At 35.6% G+C, this 22,799-nt stretch overlaps 5 protein-coding genes across 8 annotated transcripts; 2 read left to right on the top strand and 3 right to left on the bottom strand.

Annotated features, from left to right (window-relative positions):
• Nucleotides 1-107: 107 nt before the first annotated feature.
• LOC106439173 (threonine dehydratase biosynthetic, chloroplastic) lies at nt 108-6,835 on the bottom strand. The gene is made up of 9 exons (XM_013880563.3): nt 6,013-6,835; nt 2,732-2,911; nt 2,379-2,648; nt 1,989-2,195; nt 1,666-1,914; nt 1,514-1,584; nt 796-913; nt 585-719; nt 108-506 (listed from the first exon to the last, which is right to left on the bottom strand). The coding sequence occupies exons 1-9, from the start codon at nt 6,451-6,453 to the stop codon at nt 366-368; spliced, it is 1,812 nt and encodes a 603-aa protein (XP_013736017.2). The 5' UTR covers nt 6,454-6,835; the 3' UTR covers nt 108-365.
• Nucleotides 6,836-7,055: 220 nt separating this feature from the next.
• LOC125607170 lies at nt 7,056-10,521 on the top strand. Its single transcript, XM_048777005.1, has 3 exons — nt 7,056-8,434; nt 8,551-9,836; nt 10,092-10,521. Exons 2-3 carry the CDS (start codon nt 9,699-9,701, stop codon nt 10,428-10,430), a joined length of 477 nt encoding a protein of 158 aa, XP_048632962.1. The 5' UTR covers nt 7,056-8,434; nt 8,551-9,698; the 3' UTR covers nt 10,431-10,521.
• Nucleotides 10,522-10,752: 231 nt separating this feature from the next.
• LOC106439172 (DNA repair protein recA homolog 2, mitochondrial-like) lies at nt 10,753-13,077 on the top strand. Its single transcript, XM_013880562.3, has 6 exons — nt 10,753-10,941; nt 11,200-11,263; nt 11,337-11,824; nt 11,895-12,041; nt 12,235-12,369; nt 12,449-13,077. The coding sequence occupies exons 1-6, from the start codon at nt 10,879-10,881 to the stop codon at nt 12,722-12,724; spliced, it is 1,173 nt and encodes a 390-aa protein (XP_013736016.2). The 5' UTR covers nt 10,753-10,878; the 3' UTR covers nt 12,725-13,077.
• Nucleotides 13,078-13,105: 28 nt separating this feature from the next.
• LOC106439171 (kinesin-like protein KIN-7O) lies at nt 13,106-20,611 on the bottom strand. 4 transcript variants are annotated; one of them, XM_022716299.2, is made up of 31 exons: nt 20,361-20,611; nt 20,194-20,283; nt 19,763-19,881; nt 19,532-19,645; nt 19,373-19,454; nt 19,132-19,199; nt 18,977-19,051; nt 18,755-18,900; nt 18,568-18,670; nt 18,366-18,446; nt 18,170-18,238; nt 18,028-18,087; nt 17,787-17,954; nt 17,639-17,695; nt 17,288-17,554; nt 17,150-17,215; nt 16,891-17,073; nt 16,681-16,785; nt 16,462-16,554; nt 16,170-16,316; nt 15,940-16,053; nt 15,766-15,852; nt 15,461-15,664; nt 15,227-15,361; nt 14,685-14,891; nt 14,504-14,593; nt 14,285-14,425; nt 14,110-14,207; nt 13,952-14,030; nt 13,591-13,755; nt 13,106-13,502 (listed from the first exon to the last, which is right to left on the bottom strand). In XM_022716299.2, exons 1-31 carry the CDS (start codon nt 20,485-20,487, stop codon nt 13,278-13,280), a joined length of 3,765 nt encoding a protein of 1,254 aa, XP_022572020.2. In that variant the 5' UTR covers nt 20,488-20,611; the 3' UTR covers nt 13,106-13,277. The 4 variants fall into 4 exon arrangements, with proteins under 4 accessions (XP_022572020.2, XP_048632291.1, XP_048632292.1 ...); XM_048776334.1 differs by having other exon boundaries at nt 14,504-14,590; XM_048776335.1 differs by having other exon boundaries at nt 17,294-17,554.
• Nucleotides 20,612-21,223: 612 nt separating this feature from the next.
• LOC111214630 (defensin-like protein 311) lies at nt 21,224-21,729 on the bottom strand. Its single transcript, XM_022717623.2, has 2 exons — nt 21,681-21,729; nt 21,224-21,598 (listed from the first exon to the last, which is right to left on the bottom strand). Exons 1-2 carry the CDS (start codon nt 21,727-21,729, stop codon nt 21,414-21,416), a joined length of 234 nt encoding a protein of 77 aa, XP_022573344.1. The 3' UTR covers nt 21,224-21,413.
• Between the last annotated feature and the right edge of the window lie 1,070 nt (nt 21,730-22,799).

Below are 22,799 nucleotides of genomic sequence, written 5' to 3'. Positions count from 1 at the left end.
CAAAAAGTGTGTCTTTTTTACATATTCTAAGATATTTTATACACTTTTATCATCTGAATTATATATTACTCACGGCCTTAAATATTCTTTCATAGATATTTTATACATTAGAAAGCATACTTTTTATACATACAAAATGGCAAGTTTTATTCCAAGGTTAGCTTCAAATTATTTGATGAAAGGTATCCAAAAGTCGACAACATACTAACATAGCGCTGAGAGCTCGTGGGAAATAAGGTTACACATTGAGCTAGTCCCAGATTTGTTTCTAACAGGAGCTCAAGAACAACCGTGGTGAACACAAGGAAGACTCTGATATCTTATTCTACTTACTCGGTTTTGGTCTCTCCATAACAGCTTCAAACTCACTGCATTAGAAGGTTGAAGATGGCGTCTTCACTCACCAAGACGTACTCGTATCCAAGAACTTGAGCTCGGTTTCGAAATTCCTCCATTTCTTGCTCCGAGACTTGGATCCCCACCAGCACGTTCGCGCCTGCTCCACCCTGTTTTGAAAGAAGGAAACATTGTATAGTAAGAAGAAGCCTCAAAAGTTACAACAAATGGTGAGTTCAGATATAAACCTCTGCACGGTAATGGAAAAGGCTAATGTTCCAACGTGGACTGAAAGAGTCCAAGAAGTTCATCAGAGCACCGGGTCTCTCAGGGAAGGTGAATTGGCATAGAACCTCTTCTTCAACACTTGATCTTCCGCCCATCTGAAAATATACAAAGTGTGATTCACATAACAAACTTGTATCAAATCAATGGGAGTTGTGGACAGAAGGGACGCACCAAGTAACGCAGGTGATCTTTAACTAAGTCACTGGTGGTGAGGTTCCTAGTTCTGAGTTGAGAAGATTCCATTCTCTTCTCTAGTGCTTTGAGCTCTCCGGCTGTGTGCACTCCAACACTAAGCATCAATACACAAACTGTGCGGATTAAAGGACTAACAACAACTAGGCCTGGGGATATAAACCAAGAACCGAAAACAAAATCGGAACCGGAAAAGAGAAACCCGAAACCAACATTTACAAATATCCAAACGGTTTCTACTTCTCTAAAACCGAGAAACCGAAAAGGAACAAAGAACCAACTGGATAACCAAATATCTAAAATACAGTTTTTATAGTTAATTATATTTAGTTTTAAAATTACCAAAAATTACTAATTTTAAAGCGAAATATCCATAAAAACCGGATTAACAAAATATCTTTAGCCGAAATTTTTCTTTTTTTGAATTATCCTATATTTTATCCGAAAATCCATAAAAATCTATTTTTTACTAAAATTATCCAAAAACCCAAAACTAAATTGGACCCATATATTTATTAGATATTAGCCGGTTTTTAATATTGTTATCCAAACCAAACTCAAAACAAAAATTCATAAATAACCAAAGATTTGTTATATCTGAACCGAGAAAAACAAAAACCAAAAAACCGAACCGGAAACAAAAACTGAACTCCCAGGTCTAACAACATGTCAACAACTTTTTCAGGAACAGACTTACCTGTAAAGTACAACAGATTCCTTTTCCGAGCCACATCTATACTTGAACTCGGTTATATTCATTGGTCCAATCTGCATCATTCAAATGTATTGAATTACATGCGCTCTGTATCCTGATTAACTGCTATACATGCTGTAACACCAAACACTCACCAATTCACAGAACTGCTTAAAACTTCCAGGCTTTTCCGGCAAGAGAGTAGCAAGAACAGCCTCCTGTTGCCTACCGACATTGGCTAGTTCCGTCACAATCCGTAGCTTATCAAAGTTCATGTTTGCACCACTGGTTATGGCTACAACATTCACGTCCTTTAGGCCATAGTATTTACAATATGCTTCAGCTCCAGCGAGCGCAAGAGCACCTGCTGGTTCTAATATGTTCCTTTGCTCCTCAAACATATCCTGTACTGAAAAAAGTCTATGATTATCCAGAACAATGCGCTGTGCAGCCATAACAAATAAAGTGTATAAGTTACCTTTATTGATGCACAAATAGCATCACGAGTGACAAGAACAACACCATCCACAAGATTTTGGCATATACGAAAAGTCTCTTTGCCAACTTCTTTAACTGCTACACCATCTGCAAAACCACCAACCTGGTCTAGTATCACTCTCTCGCCGTGATGCAAGGACAACGCCATTGTATTTGCATCCGCTGGCTCTACACCAATGATCTTCACCTTCATAACTCCAAAAAGCCACAATAAGGTAGGTGACAATACCAAAGCAACTAGCATGACCGGATCTGAGATTTTGGCGGCTATAGACATTTTTTAAAGAAATATTACAAAAAAAAACAATTTTTATGATTTTGGAAGCCTATGCCTATGTACTAGAGACTAGAGAGTAGAGAGTGCACATACCTCAGGACAAACTCTCTTCACATAAGAAGCAATACCAGCTATCAAACCACCACCACCAATGGGGACAAAGATAGCATGTAATGGACCTTGAGCTTGCCGTGTGATCTCCATCCCGACAGTCCCTTGTCCGGCAATAACATCAGGGTGATCAAAAGGAGGTATAAAACTCAAACCTTCTTCTTCAGCCCGTTGCTTAGCAAATGCTTGTGCTTCATCATACGAATCTCCAACAAGAACAACTTTAGCACCCAAGTCCTCCACAGATTGCCACTGTTTTTTATTTATTCAAAAGACCAAATCAGATACTAACTTCAGAAGGAAGCAAAAAACATCATCAAGACTAAAGCAAATACCTTGATTTCAGGGGTTGTACGAGGCATAACAATCACGGCGGTGCAACCGAGATTAGCAGCAGACATAGCCACTCCTTGAGCATGGTTTCCAGCTGAGGAGCAGATCACCCCTTTTGCTAATTGCTCTGATGTCAGCTTTACCATCATGTTGTAAGCTCCACGAAGCTTAAACGACTTCACCTGAACCATCATCACACACACACACACTCTAGCCTCAGTTTCATACATGATTCAGCAAAAATCAACCAAATGTATAAACTTTAAATGTTACTAGATCCTTTCTCCGCGCTACGCGCGGATAATATAGTTAAATTTGTTACATTTACCGTTTTTATTTATATGTGAATTTTTCTATATTAAATTATATATAACTAATTTTTAAATTTAATTTTTTTTTATATTTTTAGTTTGAAGTAAATATTTCTATTATATGTAACACAATTAACTAATAAAATATGAAGAATCAAGTCTGAAATTTTATAGTTATGTAAAAAATATATAATTATGTATAGAACACAAATTATCTTAGTTTAAAATATCGAAATCTCATCTCGAATAAATTTACGAAAAGAAAAAGTACTCTAATAACCTACTTAAAATATAAAACTTCTTTTTCAAAAAAAAAGCGTACTTAATAATATTTTTTTTATGTGTAATAGTTGAAAACTGACAATTGAATATCGATCTAGAATATTATTTTAATATATCTAATGTAAAATATTAATTGTAATAAACAAATTTTGAATTTTGTAATATTACATGAATTAGAAGTCTTTAAAATCTAATATCTATTTTATTAACATACTATATTTTTTATTCATTTATTATTTTGATGTTACAAAATATTGCTTTAGTTTATTTGTATATTATTTTTTTAATAATTTAGTTTCTTTTTAAGTAATTTTAAAATTATCAAAAATATAATATATTTAAAATTATTTATTTAAATATATCCAAATATGATGTCTCATTTTTATGTGTGTTTGCGTTGAGCATATTTAATTTGTAATTTGTATATTTAATAACACCTTATTGCGTGTGGTTCTATGGTTTTAATAAATGTGTTGTCATTTCATTTTTATTACTACTAACATGATTTTTTAGTGATCAGTGATAATGTATTTTTAACGTTATGTATTATATTTTATAGTATATTTTTTAACTCTTCGTGCTGGCACTTTTTTTTAGAATCATTTTAATTTGATAATAGGTTTAAAATATACATAAAAATGTGTATGTTGTAAATTTTGACTTTTTAGTGTAGCTGAGCACTATCAATTATGGAAATTATATTATGATTTTATTTTACTAAATCTTTTTTGTATTTTTACAATTTTATCGCATTATTCTTTAATTACAGAGAATTGATATTTTCAATTTTTGTTTCATATACCATAAGTCTTCGGTTGATTTTTGTTTGTTTTCTTTCTCCAATTATAAAGTACAGTTCGACCGTTTCTTCTTTTTTTGGATCAAATTACTAATATCATCAGATAGAAAAGCTTAAACTCTAAGAATAGAGTGAGTATTTGTGCTAGAGAAAACTGATTTAACCACTCATATAGTGAGATACTATAATATTAGAAGGTATGAAAACTCTTATATATTGTCCTACGCTGGACATAATTAAGTTGTTGTCAATTGATTCTATATTTGTGATAACTGGAAATACATCTTTATGTCTTCCTTACATCATCCTTAATTGGTTTACGGTTCGACCATTTCTAATATACTGAGAGTAACATAAAATTAGATGTTGATTATCTCCTTCCAATTAGGAATGCATAATATGAGAGAAATTTAAGATGAGACCTCTTTACAATTTTGTCCTCATATCTATATAGAGTTAGTTTATAGATTACTCTATCTGTTTCAAAATGTAATCAATTTTAATTAAAATCTGTAATATTTAAAAGTTATTACTTTAGAAAACTGTCATTTAATATATAAATTTAATCAATTACACAGTAATTTACATAATTTAATTGGCCACACAATATTCAATAAATATAAAGTTACATTGAACTATAAAAACAATTTCCCTACCAAAAAAATATAAAAAAAATTTATATAGTGAAACAAAAAATACTTTTAAACCATTATATTATAAAACAAAGAGAATGTTTAAATTATATTGAAACATTAGAATAGTAAGAATCAGAAAAGCTGAAATCTCAGCGTCGATCATTTACGTTGGCCATGTTATTGACTTTGAAGATAACGTGAATGATCAAGAACAAAAAGATTAATTTTAGCTTCAGTCTTTTTTTTAATCATTTTACCAAAAAGAAAAAGAAAAAAGGAACATGAACATGACTAAGACTAATAAAAAAAGATACAAACAGAGTACTGTAAAAAGGTGTTAATCACAATAGCAAACATTATAGTCGCAAAAATAATCAACTTTATATTAAATATTAGTCAAAATAATAAAATATATAATATTAATAAATTTCATTTTAAATATAATTAAACTTTTTAAAAAATTTATGCTGCACATGGTGTAGGAAAACACCTAGTATTATTTGAATTTCAAAAACTATCTGATGCACTGACTTTTTGTGACGAATCAAATTTAAGGAACTGGGCAAAAGATTGAAAGGAGGAATGTGGAGAGGTACAAAGAGTATTCAGTTGATGAGTTATAATGGAGTATTGAAGTGTCATTGTTGTAGTCGTAGGAGTTACACCGGTGAAGTTTGGTAGACGAACAGTTTTGGAGTCGCTGGAGACGTCTGAGGTGAGTAGACTAAAGAAAAGGAAGCGATAAGTTATACAATGGGCTGACTATTTTGATGGGTTTGGATGGTTCGAGACCCATCATCTAAACATTCGCGATGACGTGGCAGTTTGATTGGTGGAGAATTTTTGTCCTATGTAGCACTCCTAAGAAGCTTCAAAATTAGTAGCTTTTATATAGTAGGATTAGCACTGTTCTAAAAGTCGGTTTAGGCATCCACCTAATTGGCATATTGGGTCTAAACGAAATGAATTTTCCTGAACCATTTTTTTTTAAAAATCGGTCTACGCGTTAAAAAAATCGACCACCTGAATAATAATCTACTATAACATTTTACCAAAAAAAAAAAAATCTACTATAAAACTGGTCTAGGCGCCCACCTAAACAATAATCCTCTATAAGACGCCTGACCATCTGCTAACGATTTCTTGAACATTGGTTATTAGAAATGCCAATATCAATGCATAACCAATGCATCACAAACACACACACACTTAAATCAACCAACGGTGTAACCTTTCGATGTAATAGTGATGCTTACAGGTTGCAAGTCTTCTCTTTTCAGAAGCATACGAACACCTAGCCTCTCCGACAGCTTCTTAGCCAAGTGAAGTGGCGACTCAACGGCGATGTCGTAAACCTTCGTGGACAGTATATTCGTCAGATACTCCATAGCCTCCACGATGCTTCCGTTATCGTAGTCGCTCGCACGCTCCGGAACCGCGCCGAGGTAACCGGACGGGTACTGCAGCGAGTTCGGAGAGACCTTGAGACGTGGCAGAGGAAGATCCAGCGGAGCTAAAGACGTTTCTTCGCGGAAAAGAACAGCCACCGGTGACACGTGGTGGCTACGAGATCGAGTGATTCCGATGACCGGTTTTAACGGGAAGCTACGATGAGGTAGAGGAAGGTGGTGGAAGTGATGGGGTGACATTTGGGTGCGGAGAGATGACGGAGCTGTTGGAAGCTTGACGGAATCCATGGCGGCTCTGTTAGTGAGAGTGGTAGGTGGCGACGGCGGCAACAAAAAGTATCTGAGACTGGTTTGGTTTTAAAAGACTTACAGCAAAAGTTATTTATAAATTATAAGGAGGAAAATAATAGTCTTTGTTTATTTTATTTTAATTTTTGTCATCAGTCTTTGTTTATATTATTATTAATTAATGTATAGTGCTGCTTTTTTCTCTTTTTTTGGCCATACAATATTATAGTTTTTTTGTTTTTTTTAGAATATGTTTTATGAAATAACACGTATTATGTGTGGTTATATTAAATTTGTATGTATATGTTTAGTGAGAAAACTAAATGTTTTAAGATATTTTAGTATTATATATAAGATATGTGGTGTTACAAAATCTTAAAACTACTACATATTTTCTCATTTTGCTCTCTTTTTCATCCATGCAACCTTGATAACTTGTTGTGAAATTAGCTGAAACTTTTGTTAGGAGGGGTTTAAGACAAGTTTAAAGACTTTTCACATTTACCAAAATTGACTATGTTTAAAAGATGTAGTTATTAGAGTATATATATTATTTTTGTTAGTAACTCAGTATATAATATATATATATATATCAATGTACATCTGGATCCAGCCATCTCCTAGATAGTAAGTAGATTACTCATGTAATGTGATCTTCTCTTGTAAAAATTCAGAATCATGTTCTCTATAGTGGTTTCGTTAACTTTTTCCTTGTATCTAGATAATGGGATCCGAACCCGATCTAAACCGAAATATTTTGGGTATTCAAATATATCCAAATCAGATTTATATAGTTGAATATATATTAGCTAATTTTAGAGTTAATATCCAAAAAAATATCCAAAATGTAGAAGATATATTTTAAATTGTCAAAAACATTTGAAAATATATATAAATAGTCAAAAGTAAATATTTAAAATAGTTAAACAATGCCCAAACATCAAAAATACTTAAAATATATATTGATTCTTCATCCAAATATTCAAGTCAAACTAACTTTTATATTCAATTTAGGTATTTGGAATATATTGCTCAAATCTATATGTTATATATATATTATTATTTTTTTGATTTTGAGAAATTTAAAATATTTATGATTTTTTTAAAATAAAATAATTTAAACGAGTTATCTGAGACTGAACCGAACCCGCAAAAATCCGAACCGAAATTTATAAATATCCGAATGGGCTGAAAAATTTAACTCCGAAAACCCCAAAATCCGAATAGACTCGAACCGAACGCGTACCCCGAACGTCCATCCCTAAAAATACTTATTAATCGAAGATTTTCTAGAGAATCTTTTCAAACAAAACTGATGTTGTGACATGTCGGTATTGTTTTTTGTGATAGAGAAGAGAACGATCATTATTTTTAACAAGAAAACAAGTTAATATTTGGCACATTCTATATTAAGACGAGTTTCTACAGGGGCATCACATGTGATATAGGTGAAATCATACAGTACTAGTACTACAAAGTTGTAATGAAAACTCATACGAAGTCATGTTTGGTACTTTTGTTTCCTTGTGATAATTGAAATTCCTGTTTGTGCTTATTTTCGCAATGTATGGTACAATGACAAGGATGTGGTGGAACATATATTACATTAGCATAGTGGAAAATAGGGTGGTTCTCCAATAATCACTTTCGGTTATGCTTTAGGTTTATTCCTCTTTAATTAGTAATTAATTACACACCATTGACGCCTCTTTTGTTTGGTTAAGGGTCTAACGACGTCAAGTGTGGGGTGTAACGGTGAGAGAATCTAAAATTTGTGGATGAGAATACCAGTTTTATCTCTTTCTCTGTTCCTCTGTCTCTCCCCCACACAATTTTGAACTCAAACTCAAGAAGAAAGACAAGAATGAGAAAGTTTCTTTGACTTAGACACAAGAATCAATCTGTTTACGTGACGCACAAACAATGATCTTAACAATGAAACTTCTTCACCCTCTCTCTTCCTTCACTACTCTTCCACCAAGTACACACTCTGTTTCTCTCTTTACACCACTAATAACTAGCAACTATACGTTTTTAATTTAACCAATAATAAGACATGGAACCAAGCAATAGCATTATTTTTAATCAAATTTGCAGAAACAAGGCAATCTAAACTTTACCTTGTCGGACAGTCAGAGAAAGGGAATGTTCTGAAAGGACTTGACCTCGGCGTTGAGGGGATGCGTGTTGGTGAAAATGAAAGACTTTACATAAACTCAAAAGTATGTTTTGATAGACAAGTTGAGAGTGTTTTGATATACAGAGATTGGTGATTGTTCCTCCTGAGCTTGCTCATGGGAAGAAAGGAGTGCAAGAGATTCCTCCAAATGCAACAATCGAGGGGACCAAACTATGTTGTTAAAACTTGAATCAGTTCAGAGTTTTGTCTGCTCCTAAAGTGGTGTTCATGTTTTGGTAGTTGGTACCTAGCTTGACATTTAGCTCAATTCAATCAAGCAGAGTCCTTTCAGGTATGTGAGATCAATTGTCTAAAACTTCTGTAAACTCATGTCAACAAAACATTTCTTGTAGGTAAAGTCTTCTCGGTTTTATTCTCAAAGCTATTGAAGATTCAACTGTATCAGAAGAATCTATTTAATTGATTCAAAAAGAACTTTTCATCTCTATTCATACACTCTTGTGCTCCGCAAAAAAAACTACAATTACCAAGTGATGGTCACCTAAAATTATATTCAGCCATAAGAAACACCTGAGGACCGCGTAGAAACTTCATATCCAAGCATTCCAGAAGTTTTGAGCTGATATGGTGATTATAATCCTCAACTCATAAGGCAAATGTTCTTCTTTATGATGAGACAAAGCAGAGGCATAATCATAAGAACAACTAAAAGTACCTACTTGGGGAACATGATGTTTATTCTCTTTAGCCCAAATTTGTTGCAGTCTCATTCGATTTCTTTATATGAATCATAGCACGACTGTGACTAACTGACTATATGCTATGTTAGTGTAAGAAACTATGAAATATTACGTTAATCTTATCTCCAAGACTTTTTGTTATTTTCGAAAAATATATAACAGAAATCAGAGTTATATTATACGTTAAATTTATAGATATCAAAATTTTATATTAAAAATAAAAACTGCTACTTAAAATATATTAGATCGCATGGTTTACAAATTGTCAAAAAAAAATCAATTAATATTAACATAAAAATATTTATGATTCTAAAAATTTAGATCCAGTCTTTTATCAAGACGCCAATGTGGATATAAGGTGGGACATGATGAATGAAACTGACGGTAGTTACTCGGCTAATGTCACAATCGCCAACTACGTGATGGATCACCATCTTGAACAGTCATGGAGATTAGCCTATATATGGGTCCAAATTAAGGGAATCACTACTGAGCACTTTGGGGTATGAAGGCACACAACACGGCTTTATTTCTTTCGGTGAGGGCGACGCCGACACGTACTGCTTGAACAACGTGACCTTTATGGACTCGCCACGACAAACTGATCGTAACTGCATAGGCGGTACTGTGATTATTCCTCGGTTAGAAAAAGCCCACCCTGGTGAGCACTTTGGGTGCTAACGCTAAAGAAACACAACACGGCGCCTTTATTTCTCTCACTGGCGACACGTACTGCTTCTTGAAGGACGTGACCTTAGTGGGACTTGCCGTCAGAAACTAATGATAATTGCAAAGGAGGTGTGGTTGTTCCGGGGTTTAGAAATGCTGTCGTGACGGAAAACTCAACTTCATTTCATATTAATGTTAGCCATTATAATAGAGGCTATCATACCCTGCCTGATGTAAGGTTGGAATACGAAAGTGAACGTAATGCATTAAAGCGAGTAACTGGTACTCCGGGTTATCTGAGTAAGTCCATTGAATTATATAGTGTTGGCGCATCATATCATATGCATACCCTCCTCTTTAACTTTTGGTTGGAGTCTCTCCTAACCAGATTATGTACGAAATTGTTGGTTATGTTATGTGCTGCATAAATCTTAAGAAAATATTTTAAAATAAATAAGTTTTTACACTGATTAATTTTATTACAAATTTATGAGAACAAATCGACAAATTTATATATCCTATGAAGTTTGATTTGAAGTATTTGCACGGCGATTCTATTATGAAATTCATATACTCAACTGTTATAGAGTTGTGTAAAACAGTTAATTTTTTTTTTGCCAACAGTTAATTAATTATTAATCAAACCAATACTACACTAATTGTTTCCGCATGTAATTGTTTTTTTTTTAATTATTATAATTTTAAAATTCGCTAAATTGATTGACAGGTGTTATAAGCTGATTGAAACAGTTTATTTAAAGTAAAAAAAATAAATAAAAATTGAAACTTCGTCACCAGCCGAGTTAGAAATCGCTCCGACAAGGAGGTGTAGCTGCGTCTGTTGGAACGCACGCCGCCGGAAGAAAAAACAGGGACATGGGTCGTCTCTCATTAACCAGTTCGATTCACAGATTCCGCTTCTTCTCCTACTTATCTCAGGTTCTGCTTAATCTTTCTTCTTATCTCCCTTCCTCTCTAACTGTTCTTAACAACGGCTAAGCTCTGTAGTTTCTGTCCTAATGTCCCCAAAGTTTGACAATTTAAAGAGCTTCTACATACTATAACAAAGACTTGATCTTTCCTTAGTAAAAATAGACTTTATGCATTGGTGAAGATTTGCTGAAGCAGCTTATGAACTAAAGTTAATAGCATCTCTTTTTGTTTTACTCATATCTTGCTCTTTGTTTTGTCTCTTAGCATAATGTGCGAAGAGGTGTTCTCGCTTGCTCTAGCTATGGAAGTCATTATCTTTCGTCTTTAGGTAATTTCCCTTTCAATGAATGAATGGTTCTTCTGGTTTAGTCTCTTGACTATAGTGCTTCCATTTGTTTTAGCTGAAGCTTCAGACTTTGAGCTTGACGAATATCCAGAAGATGATACCAACATAACGGAGAAAGACACTAATCTCCGTTCAGCATTATCACAGCTCTCAGTGTCAGGCGTCTTCGATCAAGACTCTAAGCTCTGGCTGCAGCGCTTCTCCAGAACAAGGAGAGTCTCTGTTATATCCACCGGCTCACTCAACCTTGATCTAGCTCTAGGCGTTGGAGGCTTGCCAAAGGGAAGAATGGTTGAGGTTTACGGCAAAGAAGCTTCTGGAAAGACAACTCTAGCTCTTCACATCATCAAGGAAGCTCAGAAGCTCGGAGGCTATTGCGCTTACCTTGACGTGGAGAACGCCATGGATCCTACGCTAGCTGAGTCGATAGGTGTGAACACGGAGGAGCTTCTGATATCGAGACCTGATTCCGCTGAAAACATGCTGAGTATTGTCGATGTGTTGACCAAGTGTGGATCGGTAGATGTTATTGTGGTTGATAGTGTGAGTTTCTTCTCATTCTTTTCATCATAAACGTTGTTCATGTTACTAATAGAAGTGGGGATTTACACAGGTTGCTGCTCTTGTCCCTCAATGTGAAGTTGGTGCTCCTCTAGGAGAAAGTTACAGAGATAGACAATCAGTGATAATGACGCAGGCGCTTAGGAAAATACACTACTCGGTTGCTAATTCTCGGACGCTCATTGTTTTTCTTAATCAGGTAAGAGAAGTATTGTGAATAGTGTTCTAAAAATCGGTCTAGGCGCCTGCCGCCTAATGAGTAATCTCTTATAAAGCGCCTAATTACCGTCTTGATTGTGAATTTGTGATTGGTCCTCTTTTTGCTTCTTTAGTTGGATCCTACAAAAAGATAAAGATCTCTCTGCTTATTGTTTTTTTTTGGTCTGATACAGGTCAGATCACATGCCAAAGCTAACATGCGTTTCCCACATTCTGAAGAAGTGACTTGTGGGGGAAACGCATTGCGGTTTCAGGCAGCTATACGACTCAAAATGATAAGAACAGGGCTGATTAAGACTGATAGTGAGGTATGTATAAGCACATTGTTTTATGTGTTAGCTTGGTTTAGTCAGTTCTTTTAATGTTAAGTGTTAACCATGTCCTTAGGTAAGTGGTCTGAATGTGTGCGTGGAAGTGGTGAAAAACAAACTGACGCCAGGGAAGAAGAAATCTGAATTGGGGATTCACTTTGGTCGTGGCTTCTACGTGGAGCGTGAGGTGTTAGAATTGGCTTGTGAGCATGGGGTTATTGCAAGAGAAGGTAATAGCCATTTGATTGAAGGCGAGGTTGTTGATGGCAAAGACGCAGCTGAGAAGTATCTGCTGGAGAATAAGGAGGTTCTTGATACTGTCATCAATATCCTGAGGAAGCAGCTCTTCTAGATGTGTCAGAGACAGGGAGGAGCATTGAGTAGTTAGCTACGTTAACTAGAAAGAGCAGAGAAAGCATGTTAAAGCCTAGTTGTTGTTAGATGATGTCTTAGGCACTGTTCTTGCAAAACATTCTGTTCTATGTGCTGCAGAATCCGGCAGATCTGTAACTTAGCTTTCTACTTAGCCATTGAGTTGAAGGTTTCAGTTATGTGAACAGTTCAGCTCATGTAACGTTTAAGATTAGATGAAACATGAGAGGAAATTTAAATTTAATTTTTTTTTTAAGTGTAACAGATAGTATGTAACTCTTTGTGTGGCTCTCCTTATTGCAAGTTTGCAACGTATATCAATCATTTGTGGAATGTTGGAGAGATATTTTAGGAAACAATATGTATAAGAAACATATTTAATATAATCAAACTTGAAAATTAACCATGCGTTTAGTGCAAAGATCAAACAGAATGTACATCAACAGAACCACTTCAAAAGATTAGAGACATTTACTAGCCGTGCATTAATAACTACTAGTTAAGAGTAGTGTTGGTTAACTTTCATGACATTGTTATCTTGAAGAAGCAGAGAGCTGCTTCTTAAGGTCGATGACTTCGAGTGCTTTTGATGCTAACTTCTCCTTTAGCTTTGCGGATGCTTCTTGGAACTTCCTGTTCATAACTTCCGATTCTTTCACAGCCTGCTCGTGCCTTATAGATTTTGCATCTAAGCGCGCTTGGGTCCCCATGAGTCTCATTTTTAGCTTCGCCTTCTCCTTGTTGTCTGCATCTGCATCCTGTGATCAGATACAGCAGAGATATGTAAGAATGAATGGTTAGTACGACATGTATAACAGAATTATATCCGTCTGCTCTTAACCCAACCTGCAAACGATTTGATGAAACTACTTCCTTCTTAATCTCCTCTATGCGAGATAGCAAACTCTGGCGCTCACTTGTGACATAATCAAGCTCACTCTGAAGTGTATCTGACATCTCGCACGCACGTTGAAGTTCGGAATTTAGCGTGTCAATGTCAGACTTGAGTACCTGAAGGCGCACATACAAAATTACTAATCGTGCAAGTGATGGCTTCTGGTCTTTAACCAACATACCATAGACATGAATAGCATAGTCAGAAAGATATAACATCATTAGCATCGTTACAAATTTCAATGTAATAGAACTTCTGCATCAGATGTTCAGAGAGAAAACCTTTTGAATAAACTAGTGAAATGATTCTTACCTCTTGAGATTGTTTACTCACGGCATGAGCTGACTGAAGTTCATTCCCAAGTCTATCAATCTCCAAAGACTTCTCCATGCTACAGGGGAACATAAAAGAGTTAATTTTTAGAGAGCAATTTTAATTTTCTCAAAGAAAGAGAAATGAAAACTACAAACCTGCTTTCGTTTTCCTGCTTAGCATTTTCTTCAGAACATCTTAGCTTATCAGCAAGGGTGATACATTCAAGTCGGCAAGATTCAAGCTCCCTCTTTGCCTAAAAGTTCAAAGCGATTGACAACTTTAAAGTGCATGATAAAAGTAGAGAAAAGGGCTTTTTCGATTCGAACATACCTCTGACACTTCTTTAGATAGTGACTCTATTTTTATATTATATAGATTCATCTTTTCTTCCATGGCCTCTGTCAAAGCTTTTTCTTTCGAGCTCCATATTGCTTTCTCTTCCTCCATCTCTAAAAGTGAGGTCGCCAGATGCTGAACATCATAACGAGTTAAGTGGATTTACTCAAAACAAAGAACCAAGTTAAAAATCTGTATTTGCAATCATCTTACCATCGCTAGCTCTTCCTTCTCTTCAAGCAACTGTTTAACCTTGGTTTCCAGTTGTTGCTGATCAGAAGATGAGCTTTCGAGTCTAGCCTTCTAAAACAAAACATAAAGCGTACGCACTGTCTTAGAATACATTCAAACTCAAAACTATTGGATCAATCATCAATTGCAAGAAAAGACTTACAAGCTCCGTGATATCTATTTGCAGCTGTTCTAATTGGGTATTTGAGAGCTCCAGCTTCTCTGTCAGAGATGTAACTTCTTGATCTAAACCCTCGCTTCTACATAGCAACTCCTCTTTCTCTCCACGTTCAGCAGCGAGTTCCTCCTCCAATGAAGCAATTGTTGTTTCCATCTCAAAAGCAAGCGCTTCAAGGTTGTGAAATTCTTCCTGATAAATGCAAAGTAGACATTAGGATGAGAATTTTACTTAAACAAAGGTATATCCACCAAACAGACTGATATCGGTTAGCTATTGAGAAAAGATACCATAAGATAGATATAGTATTAACAGTTTTTTTATCAGACATGCTCACGCAGTGTTTGAACAAAAGCCAAACTCAGCCAATATAAAGTGATTTGCTGCAATACGATCATGATATCTCCCACATCTGAGATTTTGACATTTACATTTCCAACATTGAATATATATATTGTGGAGATGTTACACGATATGACAACTGTAAAAATAAAAAACATGCAGCAAGACAAATCATTAGATAATACCTGCAAGGACTGTTTTGCATTTCTCTCATCTTGTCTTTTACCGGCAAAGGACTCCTGTTTGCTAATATCTTTCTCGAGGAGGGCCGTTTGGCTATGCAAACGTTTTAACTCTCTCTCAGCAGATGCCTTCTCCGCCTTTATCAGAACATCAAAATTATTAGTACGACTTAGATGTGTTATCTAATCGAAAAAATACAAAAAAAGGTATAGTTAGAATTGGAATCCACTGCAAACCTCTAGTTTGGTCTTATCCTGCATGACATTCTTAAGCTTGGATTCAGTGTCTTTTAGCTTTGCTTTCATCTTATCAAAATCTTTTCTTAGAGTTTCCTTCTCTTTGGCCAAAGAAGAGGTAGATAGGCTCGCTATATCCTTCTCAAGACATTCTATGTGAGAGAGGAGATCTGACCTCTCCGACTCATTCTGGTCTGAGAGCATCTGACAAATGGTTAAGAACACCAAATTACTTTCAGCACTTGAAAGTTGAAGGAAGAAAAGAAGAACTCTAAATACATTTCGGTTGAAGGAAACAAAAATACCATTAAGGAAGTTCCATGCTTTTGGGCTTCTTGGTTTAGTCCTTCTATTTGGCTCTGAAGACCAGCACACTGCTCTTGCAAAAGAACCTGGAAAGAATATCACGATTTTAGCTAACAATACAGAAAGATCTACGATCAAGTGTAGTAGGGTGGGAAGAGAACAAGAGTTTGGACCTTCTCATTCTCAATGTCAAGAACCTTTTGTTTAAGAAAAGATTGGACATTTTGATATCCGCTGATAATTGAAGCATGCTCATCAAAACTTTGGCGCATAAACAATGTGAAATCCTGCAGTGAGAAATTCTAACTTAGAAAACATGATCGTCTATCTCTATTACCAACCATGATTGAGGTTTGCTGCCTAAACACAGCTCCTAATCTACTAAGCAAAGCAGAGTACTTACATGTATCAAAGGAGAGAAGGAAGCAAAATCTTGGAGACCCTCATCCATAACTAACGATATGGTTTCCAACGATGCTTTAAAGTTTTGAAACTCAGATGCTAAGACTTCAACTTCTGTTGTGACGTTGACCAGAGAGTTAAAATTCTCCTTCACAGTAGAAAGTAAAAAATCAATTAGGCAATGCCAAATGGTTGACAACAATGATAATCTGCAATGCGGAAATGGTTGACAACAGTGATAATCTGCCTTGGAATTGTCAGATTATTGGGATGAATTTAAAGTGGAAACCAACATTAAGCACATGAGTGACTTCAGACTCCTTGGACACAAGTTGTTCGCGAGCAATCTGGGCCTCTTCTCTAGCAGCATGAATCTCTTCTTGAATCTATAGAATTTCATACAACATAAGAGGTTTTCAAACAGTTAGTACCAGAACAAGACTAGAAATCTGACTGCATTTAGGTGGCTGGATAGAACAGCAGAGCACAATCAGTTAAAGAACCACGAGTACCTCATCATTTTTTTCCTTGGCACAGATATTCTGCTCAGTAGCTTTCGTGACAAGATCATCAAGATTTTGCTTGCTTGAAGACTTCTCAGTTTCCAGCATGTTTATCTTTTGGACAAAATGTATCAAGGGTAAGAATAAAGCCGAAATAGAAGAAAGCAAAGCTACTTAACTAGATGTTTCAGTTGTAGGTAAAGAAAAGAATAAATGCACCTTCTCTTGGAGTTGCTTAATGAGAAGAATATCTTCTGGATCCCTAAGATGGACACCACTTTCCTCTTGATGTACATTACCAACAACTTGGCAATCTAAATGCTTGCATGTTGCTTCACCAGATAAATCTTTTTCGCCCAACTTTGCTTTAAGGCACTCAATTTGTATTTCGTGGGTGATTCTCTATTGGAAGGTGCAGAGAAATAAGAAACAGAAAACACAAGCTACTGAACTAATGTTGAGAAGGACAAAGTATTACCTCAGTTTCATATTGCAAGAAGAGATCCTCATATTCCCTTTGAATCCTCTCTGACTCGCTTTCAACCTATGAAACAGTAACAAAATGTCACTTTCACAACAAGATAAGCAAAAGATATATTCAAAAAGAAAGACTGACGACTACGGGACTTTTCTTCCTAACCACTACAGGACTTTTCTGCCTGATTGATGATGGTTTCTTTCTGCTAGTCACATGCACTAAAGCACACGGATCCGGAAGTGCAGAATCTTCAAGGGTTTCATCGATATTATGTTCATCTTGCTCGCTGATGCTGTATAAGAGTTCGTTTTCTACCAGTTCCGCAAATGGAAGTAGTGGGCCTGTCTCACGCTCGGATCTTTCAGATTTAAGAGAGGATCCCCTTGACAAGACATGAGACTGAACCTGATATGCAAAAGGCAAAGTACTTTTATGGCTGAAATAGTCAAAACTTTCTCCTGTTTTTGTTGACCATTTACACAATTTTACCTCTGATGTTGAATCCCGTGAAAGGAGACCAGTACACCATGTATCTCTCCTCTTTCCCTGCGTTTTGGAATAAATGTATAACGCCTAGCAAATGCTGCTTAAACTCGAAAGGTATCACTAAACAAAGAATGGAAGAAAAAGAAAAAACCTTCTTAAAGTGATCCTGCTCACGTTTCTCATCTCTATTCGAGAGGAGAACCATTGAACTCAAGTTCTCAATTTTCTTTGCTTGCTCTTGCAAAACTTTTTCCCTCTGAGCTTGTGCCTTTTTCTCCTCTTCTAATTCGAGTGCAATCCGCTCTCTTTCTAACTCAGACTGCGAAAACGGATTGTATCAAAAACATATTAAAAAGTAATCAACTGAAGAATCAAGAGCAAAAATGCCAGACCTTCAACAAGGTGTTGCGCAAGTTAAGAATCTCTTCGTCCGAATGATCAGAGTGAGAAGTCTGCAATAGAAAAGCTGATATTTCACCCAAAACAAAAACATAAAAGCTACCTTTGAGAATAAAATGAAAACAGTTTAGCAACCTTTAGTTTGGATCTGAGCTCCTCAATTTCCTTCTTTTGGCGCTTTAACAAAGCAGCATCAGTCAATATCTGTATCATAAACACAAAGAATGGATAGGTTATTAGTTTTAAAACATGCACATCTTATATACCAAACTTAATCAGGAAGTATGTTACAAAGATAGAGAGAAATAAGCCCAAGATAACTGGATCCTACCTCGTTGACATGTGCACAATTAGTGACACGTAGTGCTCGGCTAGCAAACTGAAGACTGCTCTTGGTTTCATCTGCATGGTCCTGACATCAAAACGAATGTAACATTGTTAGTTGTACTAAAGCAAACAAAGAAAAAAATGAAGACTGCTATTTCATCTGCCTTGCTCATCCTCATGCCATAATATTGGTGATTAATACGTACTGGTGCAAGTGTTATATTGCATATGATAGCTGTATTTGCATTTCCACCTAAAGCGGGTTGCAAGATCCTTGTAAGCTTGCTGTCTCGGTATGGAACATGACCACTGATTCAATTAAAGAAGATGTCAATAAGACTATATACACAACTGGTATGTACCATATGCTACAAAACTAGACCAAAAACTTACCCCTGATTTTCAACTCCTTCACTCAGTTTTTTAATTACAGTCCCGAGTGTCATCAAGCTCTTGTTTATATGTGAACCTTCCTTCAGCCTAACACCCTCTGCACCGGTTTTGGAAGCCCGTTCCGAACCAGCTAGATCCACCAAATTCTACAAGTAAAAAGAAAGATGAAACTAGCATGTTGTATATCAGGAGAACGAAAACATTGATTCCAAAAGATAGTACCAGAACCGAGACACGGACTGCGTCACAGGCATTTCCAACGCCTTCATCTTGCGTCTTCTGTCTACTTTCTATAATCTGTTTGATGAAACAGCTTGCACGTTTAAAATTCAACTTACACATAACTGAGCACTAAGGTTGAGTATATATATATTTACCATGCGGAAAATAGTGTGAGATCTGCTACTGTGAACATTCATATTTGTCTCCCCAATATGCCGATGAGCTGAAATTTATCCCAGAGAGAAATGAATAACCATTCACTAAATCAGTGTTATCAAAAACCAAGACTGAGACAGAAGAAACACATGCGCACAGGTTATAAACACACACAAAAGCTCTGCTCGGAAATAACAAAATAGAGAACAAATTACGTGAAGAGAAGAGAAGAGAAAGTACATTCTCCAAACTCCATCATTTCAAGAACTTGTTGAGGGGAAGCAACAATTTCTTCTCGTAGTCCAGCCACAAAGATTCCTTTCTACAACATTTAAGATTGAAAAAACGCATCAGACTCGCTAGAAGAAAGAGGATTCTAAGAAGGCATATATGTTGTACCTCTAGATTCTCATGAATCTGTAGTTTCCGGTGTTCAGGAGCCAAGAGATCGTTTATATCTTCGTTATAAATCTCAAGGTAAGACATACGCAACAGAAACTCCCTGCTTGTATCCTAATGGTGAACCAAAGAACGGTGTTCCTCTAATCAAAAGGTTTCCACAAATAACGCTAAATCTAAGGAAAATCACTTTACAAACATAAACACAGAAGAATTTTTGGAGATGAAAACCTGATATATAGTCTCAAACATATCATGTACAGCAAGAGGGATCACTCCTGGCTCAGTCGGTGAGCCTCGCATCGTATGCGTCTTGCCACTGTTAGTTTGCCCATAAGCAAACACAGTTCCTTCCAAAACGAAACAATTAGCCAAAAAACTCAGCACAATTGCAATCAAGAGAGCCAAAGACTACTGAGGATTATCAAAATCGAAGTAAACCAAATAGAAAAGCTGACTAAATCAGCTAAACCGATTCGAGTACTTGCTGATTAAGCCAAAACGAAACAGAAACTCAGCACAATTGCAAACTTGAGAGCTTCATTTTCATCAGTATGGAATCAAAGAGCCAAAGACTACTGAGATTATCAAAATCGAAGTAAACCAAATCGAAAAGCTAAGTAGACCAGCTAAACCGATTCGAGTACTTTGCTGAGTATTACCGTTGAATCCACGAACGGCGGCAGCGACGATGTCCTTCGTCCGAGCTTCATAGACTTGCACAGTTTTGCAATCTTCTCTGAAAATCCGATCTGTTGTTGCAAGAGAGAGAGATTGAGCATGAAAATTCCCAGAGCAGATGGAGAGGGGAACGAGGAAAGAAAAGTACCAAATTCGAATGAGAGAGTAGAGTGATTGGGCATGAAAATCGAGTCCGACGAGATCTTCCATGGGCTCGTCTTCGCGTCCTCCGTCGAGAGCGGACGAGATCTGACTGAGACGTGTATTCTCTCCATTCTCCGGCGCCGATTATCTTCTCCGGCGTAACAAAAACCTAATGGTGTTCGAAATTTTCCCTCCAGTCTCTTCCGCACTAAACTGTTTAGTGTTAAGTGTTAAACCATAAGGTTTTCGAATTTCAAAAACCGGATCGAACCGGTTTATTAATTAAATTAGACCAGAAGAGAGATTGTCCCCGTCTAATGCGCCGTTGGTGAGTCTAATGCAAATATTTAAATGTGTAACAAGGTTTGATGTTGATAGAAGTAAAACTATGTCCAATATAAATGTGTAGTTTTGTGAATTTAGGTTTGTATATAAATCATCAGTCGGATAAATTAATGTGCAGATGCATTATTATTTTAATTGAGTTTCGTTTCTCTATGCCATTTTCAAGGAAGCTTATACTTTTGTAAATGTCGTTTAAGATTTTCACAAAAGTATAATAAAACATTTAAATTTTCTATTTTATTTCTAACTAGTATATTGAATACTTAATATTACTGATTAACAAGCTAAATGTGTATGGATCAACTGAAAAGTTTGTCAAAAATCTACATTAACAATGTAAAATGACATTTGAAATGAATTTTAACTCTTAAACAAACATATAAATTAAATTACTTTTTATCAACGATAAAAAATATGTGAATTTCAATTGAAAGGGTGACATATATAACACTACCACAGGTCCACAACTACATATCATAGTCAATTGACTATCGTTATGTTGAGTTGAAGTCCTCATCTCACTTGTTTAAACGAAGAGTCAAAGCTAACTAGCTAAGACTCCATCAGTTGATTAATTGTAGAGATACATTGCATATGAAAGATGCATGAAGATAAGATAATGATTGAGTGAGTGCTAATAAATTGGGTTTTATGCACTGTAATTAAAATAAAAGGTAACATAAATGTTATTGCATCAATATTATGATGAAGCTCAAGAGTTGGTGGTCGTCCAAGAAGGAGTGGTGGGAGCTGCAGGAGGTGGCCTTTTAGCGAAACAGCTACAATAGCCATTGTAGCAGATTGGCATCCTCCCTGTGCGCTTACATCTTGGAATGCCAATGTCTATACAATCTTGGTCCGTATGACATATATCTCCAACCGTTACTGTTACCATGCCTGTTCACAGTGTCAAACAGTATAAACAAAGACGATAGAACATATATATCAAGCATCAATAGCTAAAACATATGCAACTTACACAACGAGACAAGGAAGAAGATGAAAAAAAATGCTGAAATTTTCTCCATTTTATTGTTGTTGCGTTGATAATTTATATCCTTATATACTTATGTGCTGACTGAGAGCTGATTTTGGATTCATTAGGTGCATCCATACATATATATACTCAAGGTTGTTAGCATGGGTTGATCTGGTCAAGTACATTCCCAATATGACTGGTCAACAATCACTAAAAAAATCAAAACATTCTTTTTCAGTCTCTGACTAATCAAACCCGTATATTCATCGACCAATAAGAATTAATTATTTCATATTTAGTATCCTTTTTAAAAAGTAACAAAATATTGTCAATTTATGTCATGATTTTAAAATATAAAAATAAATAAAAAATAGTAGTGCATTTGCTTGGTGTTCAACTAGTAGATACCGTGCTTTTGCTTTTTCACCAAAAGTAAATATGATCATGCTAAACATTTCTTTGTCTAACTATGGAATTTGAATATTTTGCATGGATGACTGTGTGATGTTGAACAAAGGCAAGCATATAGTTCAAGTTGTTTATATGTTGGTCACTATCCTTCAATACCAAGCTTATCTATAAGAAACCATACTCTAAGAAACTACACTACTGATGATGCTTATCACTGGAAAGAGAATTTGTAGTTTGCTTGGTCCATCCACGAACTGGGTGCGTCCCATTTAGTCCTAGTTGAACAGACAGTCCCATTTAGTCCTAGTTGAACAGTGTGTCTTCTGTAGCTGTCAAACTCAAGGTTTAGACCTATTCATAGTGCCGGTTATACACTGGAACATGTGGCCTTGATTTCAAGTTTTGATTTTGTTTCATATTTCTGTTTTGTTTCATATTTTTATTTTCAAAATTTCAAGCTTTGATTTTAGTTAAAGATTTGATTATTTTATTTGATGGTAGAAGCATTTTTACTTTTTTTGTTCATTTGTTTGAACATGTAATATATTTTTAATAAATGACTGTGTTGACAATATGACTCTAAAATTCATATAATATGATCTCAAACTAAATAATTATGTTTATTGGTATAAAACTGAATAAACCGAAAACCGACGGTATATAAACCGAACCGAACCGAAGTAAATATGGATTTAGAATGGTAGTTAT

This window comes from Brassica napus, chromosome A3 (genome assembly GCF_020379485.1).
Source record: "Brassica napus cultivar Da-Ae chromosome A3, Da-Ae, whole genome shotgun sequence".
Lineage (NCBI taxonomy): Eukaryota > Viridiplantae > Streptophyta > Magnoliopsida > Brassicales > Brassicaceae > Brassica > Brassica napus.
The sequence above is the reverse complement of the archived record's forward strand: the minus strand, read 5'-3'. Positions and strand labels throughout refer to the sequence as shown.